Below are 10,126 nucleotides of genomic sequence, written 5' to 3'. Positions count from 1 at the left end.
AGGGGCCCTAACTATAAACACACACTTATCGAAATAACTAAGCCACGTGGACGGCTGTTTGTCTGTGTGCACAAGGCTTCCAAATTCGTAACAATATTATATCTTGACATTTTGTGAGGCACCCCGACCGGAAGTGAAATAATATGATAAACCACAAACACGTATGATTACCTTTTTAAACAGTCGGCGCTACTGCTGCACAACACTAAACTGAAATGGAGGAAACCCGACATTCTCGAGGCATTATATGCTTATCACGTTCCCCACAGACTGATGGCCCCGAGCCTAGATCTACTGTAATCTATACACGATACCCCTGAGAGGATAATAACATGACCCTTCCCGCCATTTCCGAAGGGAGTGGGTGAACTTGTACAACCAAAAAGGTCTGTATATCTGTCTGTCCGCACATATTGTGCTGACGTAGGCCACAAGTGCCACCTGGTGGTAGCCATTGTTACACGTCATCTTTTTTTCCCCCCACCGAGTGCCTCCATAAAGGAAATAGAATACAAGTGATATTTTTCCAAGGTTGCTTCTAATAACAAAAGTAATAACAACACGAATGATAATAGCATAATATTAATGTTGTTACAAACCAATATAATACTCCTCTCTACCCAAAGGGTTTTTCCTCAGGACAAACGACGTGTTAACGTGTTTAAATAGCTTGTTGTGGCGTTTCGAGCCCAGATCTACTGTAATCTATATACCACACACAGGATAACACAACCCTTCCAGCCGCTCCCGGAGGGAACGGGTGTACGAGTACAATGAAACCGACAAGGTCAGTTTGACCGCCGTATGAACATCAACCTAGGTCGGCAATGTATCGTCCACACAGCACTGAACAAATAAGTCCTGACGAGGGTTTGCTCGCAACGTGGCGCCTCGACCAATCACACCACGCCAGGCCTATTAATACATCACCGAGCAATCGATTGACCAAAGCAACGATCGATCGTTCGATTTGCAACACCTTTTGGTGAACGCCTGGAATAGTCCATTCGTATCCAATGTGAAAACCTTTACCACAGAAGTGTAAAAAAGATTTACTAAACAAACAGTTAATTTATTATTATTATTATTTTTAATGTTTTGACGTTTATTTTATCATGTGCCGGTGAAAGTTTATATGTTTTCTCTCGACGACGACAGCGAAGGCCGCGCACGCACTCGATGGACTCGTCCTGTACACACGTCAGCGCGGGAAATGGCGGACGAGCCGGCTGGAGTGGCGTTGCGGAGCTCGCTCGAGGCTGTGGTGGATTCCGTGGGCGACGACTCGGGGCCCATCGCCGCCATGTACCTGTTTACGGTGGCCAAGGTGAAGCAGGTGAAAGGCAGTTGAGATTCCTGGGAACATTGTTGGTGTTTGATTCCCCGATTCGCCGGATTAAAGTGACGAGCTCGTTGATCATAGAGCAAACAACCGACTAACAAACAACCGACTAACTAACAAACAACCGACTAACAAACTTGGCTACACGTGTAAGTAATGGACTGGCGAAGTGACTCAGAATGACCGACCGACTAGTTTCACTGGTTAGAAAGCTGTCTCGATAACTCAACGGAGGCTTAGCTAATCACCAGCTAATTAAAACGATCAACCAACTTGCTGCCTCTGTAATATAACCAACTGATTATTTTTGGACCAAAAACTAATCAATAGGTTCATTGTTTTTTGTCCAAATTAACCAACCACGTGTGTTTTTTTTTGTTCTGTTGGATTAACCAACCACTGCCAAGGAACTGACTACCCACACTAACCATTCGACTAACTAATTTAACCATAACGATGGTATAACTTAGCAATGTAGTTCGTGACCAGGATGGTCAACTGTTTAATTAGCTGCATTAATAACAATGAGCGAGCTGCTCGAATGATTGTCCAACATATTTGGTCTTGACCTGCTTGACCCACATAACCAACCAACCTATTGTCTGCTGGGTAAGTTAACAAACGAAGTAGAAAGACCAACAAATTTGCCGATCATAATTAACGAGGAACCGGCTCTCTACCCAACCAGATGCACATTTAACCAATCCTCCAAGCAGCCGGGCAACTAGCACAGGAAATAGTTTGGCTAAATCGGCAGCCAACTAACTAGTTGACTGGATTCTTGTCTAATACTTAACCATTGTGTTTAGAAACCTGACGGGACCCGCAAGACAATGTGTGAACTAACTAACCTGTCCATCCACCATCATCATCCTCCACCATCATCATCCTCCACCACCATCATCCTCCACCACCATCATCCTCCACCACCATCATCCTCCACCACCATCATCCTCCACCACCATCATCCTCCACCACCATCATCCTGCACCAGCATCATCCTCCACCACCATCATCCTCCACCGCCATCATTCTCCACCACCATCATCCTCCACCACCATCATCCTCCACCACCATCACCATCCACCATCATCATCACCACCACCATCATCATCCACCATCATCATCCACCATCATCATCATCCTCCACCACCACCATCATCCACCACCACCATCATCCACCACCATCATCCACCACCATCATCATCATCCACCACCACCATCATCCACCACCACCACCATCATCATCCACCACCACCACCATCATCCACCACCATCATCCACCACCATCATCCACCACCATCATCATCATCCAGCACCACCACCACCATCATCATCATCCAGCACCACCACCATCATCATCATCCAGCACCACCACCATCATCATCCACCACCATCATCCACCATCATCATCCACCATCATCATCCACCATCATCATCCACCATCATCATCCACCATCATCATCCACCATCATCATCCACCATCATCATCCACCATCATCATCCACCCTCATCATCCACCCTCATCATCCACCCTCATCATCCACCCTCATCATCCACCATCATCATCCACCATCATCATCCACCATCATCATCCACCATCTTCATCCACCACCCTCATCATCCACCACCATCTTCATCCACCACCCTCATCATCCACCCTCATCATCCACCCTCATCATCCACCCTCATCATCCACCCTCATCATCCACCCTCATCATCCACCCATCATCATCCACCCATCATCATCCACCCATCATCATCCACCCATCATCATCCACCCATCATCATCCACCCATCATCATCCACCCATCATCATCCACCCATCATCATCCACCCATCATCATCCACCCATCATCCATTTTAACATGGTGGTGGTGTAGCACATGCATGATGGGCCGAATGTCCCCCTGAGTCAGGTTTCATTGTGAACATCCTTGTCTGGATTGAACGTTTCCTCCTCGAGGTGATGTGCATGTTTCTGGTTTATTATGTGTGCCACATCAAGTTCAACGAGTAATGGTTAACTTTGTGCCGATTGCTCATATATATATGTGGCAGCGTCTGATTGGCTCTTGGGGGATTTTAAACTTCTGCTTCCTTTTGTGGCAAGTTTTATTTTATTTTATTTATTTATTTATTTTGACTACTGATATATATAGCACAGTATAGTAAAACTTCGGTGGATTGTTCGTTTATTTAATTTAAAATCTCCCACGGACCAATTTGAGCAACAAGTCGATCATCGAGTTTGCTGTCCTTGGTACCAAGGTGCAATCACTCTGTACCTGAGTACGCGGCTTTGTAGGTACAACCCGATGTAGGTTCTCATTGCAGATACCGTTTGAACCACATTGTGGCCAGATTGGTGTGGATTGTAAGACCTGGTCTTCTCCCCTCCGTACAGGTTCTCTCTGTTCTACCGGAGAAGATGCAACCGGGCTTTGACTTCTATGGAGTGTCGTGGGACGTGGTATTTCTTTCAGTACTTTTGGGTGGTCTTGGTCTGCTGGTCTATCTTTGGTGGAATTGCTTGTTGGTGAGTAAGGATGTTCTGCAGACCCAGGGTCAGCGGCGCGTGCCACAACCCATGCAGAGTTGTCAATTGTAACTCCAGCTGAAAGCGATCACGTGTCTATGCTGTTGAAACTGTGCTGTTTGCTTACTTTTTCAGTAGTTTATCCTCAGTATCAAATGTGGTGTTGTGCACAACACCCATATTTATTTATTTATTTACTTACTTACTCACATACATACATACAGCAGACAAAATCGTTTATGAAATACCTTTTTTGAATTTGGATAGAAAAACTAAACACTATTGGACACCTCCTCTGTGCATGATGACAAACACAAATGAAAATGCACAAATGATCATTGCAACATGAGAGAATGTTTACATCGTCACCTCATTATAAGACGTGTGGTGGTGGATATTGCACCACACCTTACTTTTACATTCAAGGAGAGTAATGGGGGTTGTCGGAGGCTCGGATAATGATCATGTCATCGGATCATGTTGGTGGTGGAGAAAGTTTTTACTGAATGCATGGCAGTTATTTCACGATTTGCTCAATTTGATGCTGTCTGCAATTCCCTTGTCCCTTTTATCTCATTCGCCCCCCCCCCCACTCCTCCAAATCCTTGTGTACATGATTAAATTCCCCAACCGGTTTCACTCGAGGGGACTATAGGTTTGCTTTCAGCCTGTCCGTCCATCCCACCGGTGGTTTTTCAGACTTTTTTTTCCCATACCCTTCAAAATATTCAACTGAAACTTGGTATATAACTTTATTGCGATAAGTTGCAAAACAAGTTTGAGTTTCAGGGTGTTTAATCAATTTTTTCACAGTTATGCCCTTTTTGGACTTAGAAAATATTGTTACGGATTTGGAAGCGTCTTGCACACAGTCAGCAGTCCCAAAGTTTAGTTATTTCGTTAAGTATATGTGTATAGTTAGAATCCATCCCCTGTGTCTAACGGGAATTTCATGTGTGCGCTGCGAGCTATTTTCTAGTTAGTTTTATACATCAATTCCTTTCACTTCTTCGCACCATCGATGCCATTGCCCATGTGCGTTCGACCACGGATGTGAGCAGAGGTTTCCTCACCTCAGAGCTCCGACTCCGCCCAGGAAAGGAGGGGGTTCCCCCCTGTACAATCACGGATGGCCAGCACATCACCCCACGAAACCCTGTCCAATCAGGGCAACGATTACCTCAGGACGGACCCCTCCCACCTCACGTGAGGAATGAATAATAGGAGTGGTGACCCGTCCAGGGGTGTGCCCAATAGCCAAAAGAAGAAGCCTCGTCGCCTGGTTTGCCCTTGTTTTGCCTGCTGAGATCGTCTCGTCTTCCCTGCTGGTGTCCTCGTGCTGGCTGGCGTCCATTGCGTCATTCCCGGTCCCTGGTGCTTGGTGCTTGGTGGGTTCGAGTCCCCCCCTCCCCCCCGAACCAGCTCGTCTCGACCAGACCGCACGAGGCCGAAAGGTGCCCGACCGAACTCTTACCCTCAGCTCGCCTTCCCTGAAGCTCGTTGAAGAGTCAAATAAAGGCCAACTGGCCCCATTTATTGTGTGTGTGTGTGTGTGTGTGTGTGTGTGTGTGTGTGTGTGTGTGTGTGTGTGTGTGTGTGTGTGTGTGTGTGTGTGTGTGTGTGTGTGTGTGTGTGTGTGTGTGTGTGTGTGTGTGTGTGTGTGTGTGTGTGTGTGTGTGTGTGTGTGTGTGTGGTGCCCGTCCTGTAAGTAGAGACTGTTAAGTGCCTATGTTCATTGTAAATTGCATTTCTTTTATTCGGATAACTCTGCTCTGTGTCTCCCTCCCTATTGTAAATAAATATCTGTTAAATGTACCAGTTCGTTGCCTGTCGTTTCTACCATTGACCCAGCACGGTGCGGGCTTGAGAAATAGTAAGGCCGTTTGGGCCGTAAGTTGTCATTGGGACCGGCGCAGCTCTGGTAACTCCCGCTCGGTTATGCCGGACCCGAGTCAGTACATGCGACTCGGTTCAGACAGAGTCGGCCGAGGGTGTGGCTTCCCCGGTAGCGAGACTGCGTGAGTACTTAGGTAAATTGGAATAGACAAGTGGACCCTACCTCACGCCGTCAAAATATTGGCGACCATGGTCCTTTAAGTGACCCGTCGACCCCAGAGTTATCCGGGGTGACGACCTTTTAATTCCGGGTGTTCGGTGGGAGACGGCCCTATTGCTCCGTCTAGCGATCGTTCCTCGCTACCGACCCCCGGCACCACAACAATATCACATTGATAGGGGAACATATATTACAAAACGATTCTCACTCTTGTTACTTTTAACCTCATGGGATGGTTCGATCTTGGGAAGAAAAATAAAATGCTTTGTGTGACTTCACCAAATGTTATGATTAAATAATTATGGAGCACACATTTCATTGTCAAACAAGCTGTACACTAAAAGACATGTCTGATTTTCCTTTGTTGTCTTTGCAGCTTCAGAAGCAAACCTATTTATGTGAGTACTGACTTCACCATTGGCCACTTTTTACCCCATGTATGTGAAGAAAAAATCGGGGTTAAGCAGTTTGTTTAATTTGTCTGCAAACCTCAGTGTGTGATCAAGGGATAACTTGATTTTATTTGAATGTTGAATGTTTTTTTTAACATGAATTGGAAAAACGAACCTGCATTTTAGCATAACTTTGGCTCTGAATTCGTCCCGATCGCACATGCGCATAGAAGACTGAGATAAGCTTTTACTCTGTCTGCCTGTCTGGTAGTCCATCAAATTTGAAAATCATTCCAAACAGGAAACTTACTGTTTTTAAGGATGTCATAAAGGACACAAACAACAGGCACTAATAACTAATGTAACGTGTTGGACAAGGTGATTTAATAAACGGTGCCACAACGGTGGCAAACTTCCGAATTTGTTTTTCTACAACCTTTAAAATCGTTATTTTATTTTGTTTGAATTATATACTTGAACACGATAGAACACAAATTACCTTTTTGACCCTTTCAAAACCCTTCGGTTTAGCAGTACTTGCACAAAATGTTGTGGCATTTTACATCATCACGACCAATGAAATTTGCCGCTCGTAGACCCTGCTCTTGTCCTTGTTTTTCAAGACAGTGCGGGGTAAGGTGTTCTTTGAACACAATAGATTATTGTTTGTTTCCTTTCACAAACCTGTTTGAATGTCAGCTTTATTAGCATGACATTTTTTTTTTTCCGTTAACACCCCCTCTCCGTTAATTTTGCTATTTAAAGCGAGTGGCCTGTGGATTTGGGTAATCATTTTAATGTTGATCAATCGATGTCTGTTTAAGCATGCTGTATACATTATTATGGCTTTGGGTTTGCAAGACACACATGTCCTTTTTAACACTGGAAGAAGTAATGGTAAAGGTGTGCGTGCATTTGTGTGTGTTTCTTTAGAATCAAGGATGTCTTGCTTACCAAAGTATGTATGTGTCTGCAGTGAGCGGAGGACAGATGGACGCTGTTATTAACCAACATAAAAAAGAAACCGAGTTATTACAAACTGAATTGGAAAAATATAAACAGCAGGTAAGGTCATCGTCGTCGTCTGTGAGATGGCTTAAATGAGGCTTTTTTCTTTCTTTCTTGTCTTAAGATAAGTGTTGCACTTGCTTTTAATTCTGCACCTTGCTTTGTATTGTCCTTTTTTGCTCATCAGATTTTGGAAAAAGAAACTGAGCTCAAAAAGCTGGATGATGGTGATGAGCAGAAGCATGTCCGAAGTGCTTTGGAGGTAGGTTGTATGTTCATGGTGCCTTCCATGTTAATGTTTTGCGTTGTGCTGAGCTGGTATGTTTACTTGAATCGCGATTAAAAAAAACAAAAAATTTTGGTTGAAAGTTATCCTTTCATAACTGGCCTTTGAAATTGTTAAAAGATTTAAAAATTTACAATGTTATGCCATTTGGAGAGCTCTTTTGTAGAGTTCAGCAGTTCGTGGGAAGTAAAAGGAAAATGTGCAGCTTCTGTACATGCTGTCAATTTTTGGTTGCTGTGTTGACATAGGTGGTGGATAATTGCTAAGCATTCATCGTCGAGAAAGAAAATGTCCAGTTGAACTACCTACCTTTTGTCCCAACTCGAGGCCCTCAATTGGATGGAGCTCCTCAATGTCAGACATGAGATCAGGGCTGCCTCTTGAAACTTATTTTTAGATTTAGACACAGTCTGGCATCCCACCTTGCTCTACAAACTCTCTGCCTATGGCATCCAAAGCCAACTCCACACATGGCTCACTGCCTTCCTGTACTCTCGGAGCCAATGTGTGGTGCTCAACAGAATCCTTTCCTCGCCTCTACCTGTCAAGGCTCGAGTGCTCCAAAGCAGTATTCTGGACACAGTCCTATTCCTCATCCTCATCTTCATCAACGATCTCTCGGACTCTGGAAAATCCTCAATCTATTTATTGACGACTCAATCCTCTGTCGTGACACGTCTCATCCTTCAGACAGGCAGGTTGTAGCCTCTTCCCTCCATTCAGACCATGAGACAATCACAAGCTGGTCAAACACTTGGAATATGTCTTTCAATCCTGGCAAATATCACACACTCACTATCTCTCTCCGAAAGGACCGTTTGGCAAACCCTCCCATCTACTTTCTTAGCACCACTCTTGAAGTTCAGTTGCTCAAACTCCTATTTTTCACTGTCAGCCATGATATTTCTTGGGCAAACAACATTTTAAAGTTGGCCTCCAAAACCAATCGCCGACAAGGATTCCTGCCTCATACAAAGTCCTTCCTTGGCACACCTGAACTTCTTATTCACCTCAAAGGCTTTCATCTGCAGCTTGATGGAGTACTGCTCTTCCCTTTTGGCTGGTGTCCTTGCCTCACAACTTACTTTCCTTGATGCTTTGGAAACCAAGGCCTTCAAGATTATTGGAATCTCTCATGATGAAGCTGAGTCTATGGGTCTATCACCACACCATCACAGACAGGTCAGTGGTCTTTGTCTTCTACTGCCTCCTTTCTGGTCTTGCGCCCATTCTGATCTTTCTGATCTTGCGTTAGGGCCATGCAACCCATGCAATTGCATGGCATCCCGAGACAATCAGGGGCCCCCACATGACCAATTGTGGTTCACAATCTTTCGAGACGGAGTCCCCTTGGGTGGTGGGGTCTCAGTTTGCCGACAAAATATCAACACAGTACAAAGGGAATGCTCCATCGCAAAGAACAAAAAAACAGTCACGTAATGAATCAATTAAAAAAAACGTTTTTTCCTGATTAAATAGACAGGACTATTACAAAATTAGGCGGTGAGGTTAGTAGAGAAAGCAAGTGGAACTAGAAGGGCACTCCGTAGAGCGCATACCTCCGCCACGTAATGCCTGATCCACGAGAACATATCGGGCCCAATACATTTTTGAACTAGAGGCGGAGCACTCGGTAGAGTGCAAAACCTCCGACGCCAATACTGCAAGGTCACTCAAGTGAACCTGATATCCTATTCATTCAATTTCACGTCAACAGTGCTCACAGAGTTATAGTTTGCAACTTTCCCTTTTACTTTTAACGTTTACATACTCAATTCATTCGTCATAACTAGATTCCTTGAGACAGAAATTGATTTTATGTGGGTATATCCACCTGAAGTTCCAAATCAGCCGCAATTATAATTTTGGCATGTTTTTTTTGGAAATCACTTACAACAAGTAGAAATGCAAAAAAAATTTTTTCGAAATTTGGTTGAAAAAATAGTTGCAAAATTTTCTAAGTTTTTTTTTGTTTCTTTTTTTCTCTAATTTTTTTTTGTTGTTGTTGGAAATCACTTAAAACATGCAGAAATGCAAAAAAAAAATGAAATATTTTTTCAAAATGGCCAAAACGGATCACACTCTACTGAACCACGATTGAATAAACTAAACTAGATTGACACGCATGTAGAAATGCCAAAAAAAAAGTCAATTTTTTTGAAAAAAAAGTTGCAAAATTTTCTAAGTTTTTTTTTTTTCTAATAATTTCTTTTTTTTGGGGGGGGGGTTGGAAATCACAAAACATGTAAAAATCCAAAAAAATTCAAATATTTTTTCAAAATGGCCGCCATAGCGGTCATATTGGAGTTTGAACCAAGTCCAAAATCTTATGGCATGATCATTGGACCATACCTAATCCCCCCACCAAGTTTCGTCGAAATCCGTCGAGGAGTTTTTCCGTAATACTGTTCACAAACAAACAAACAGACAGGGGTGAAAACAGTAACCTCCGTCCATCTTCGATGGCGGAGGTGAAATATCATCCTATATATCGTTTTGGCCC

At 43.8% G+C, this 10,126-nt stretch overlaps 1 protein-coding gene across 2 annotated transcripts in view; it reads left to right on the top strand.

Annotated features, from left to right (window-relative positions):
• The first annotated feature begins 1,164 nt into the window (after nt 1-1,164).
• The window catches only part of LOC147027788 (transport and Golgi organization protein 1 homolog), a 78,376-nt gene continuing 69,414 nt past the window's right edge, over nt 1,165-10,126 (top strand). Inside the window, exons 1-5 of one of the 2 annotated variants that reach the window (XM_085877365.1) lie at nt 1,165-1,336; nt 3,750-3,881; nt 6,314-6,335; nt 7,306-7,394; nt 7,525-7,599. In XM_085877365.1, the coding sequence (XP_085733491.1) occupies nt 1,214-1,336; nt 3,750-3,881; nt 6,314-6,335; nt 7,306-7,394; nt 7,525-7,599 (441 nt within the window). In that variant the 5' untranslated portion in view covers nt 1,165-1,213. The remainder of the gene's footprint in view (nt 1,337-3,749; nt 3,882-6,313; nt 6,336-7,305; nt 7,395-7,524; nt 7,600-10,126) is intronic. The other variant, XM_085877364.1, reaches the window with a different exon arrangement.

Source organism: Eptatretus burgeri, chromosome 4, assembly GCF_056783735.1.
Source record: "Eptatretus burgeri isolate ZD-2024b chromosome 4, Ebu_testis_v1, whole genome shotgun sequence".
In the NCBI taxonomy this organism is placed as follows: Eukaryota; Metazoa; Chordata; class Myxini; order Myxiniformes; family Myxinidae; genus Eptatretus; species Eptatretus burgeri.
The sequence above is the reverse complement of the archived record's forward strand: the minus strand, read 5'-3'. Positions and strand labels throughout refer to the sequence as shown.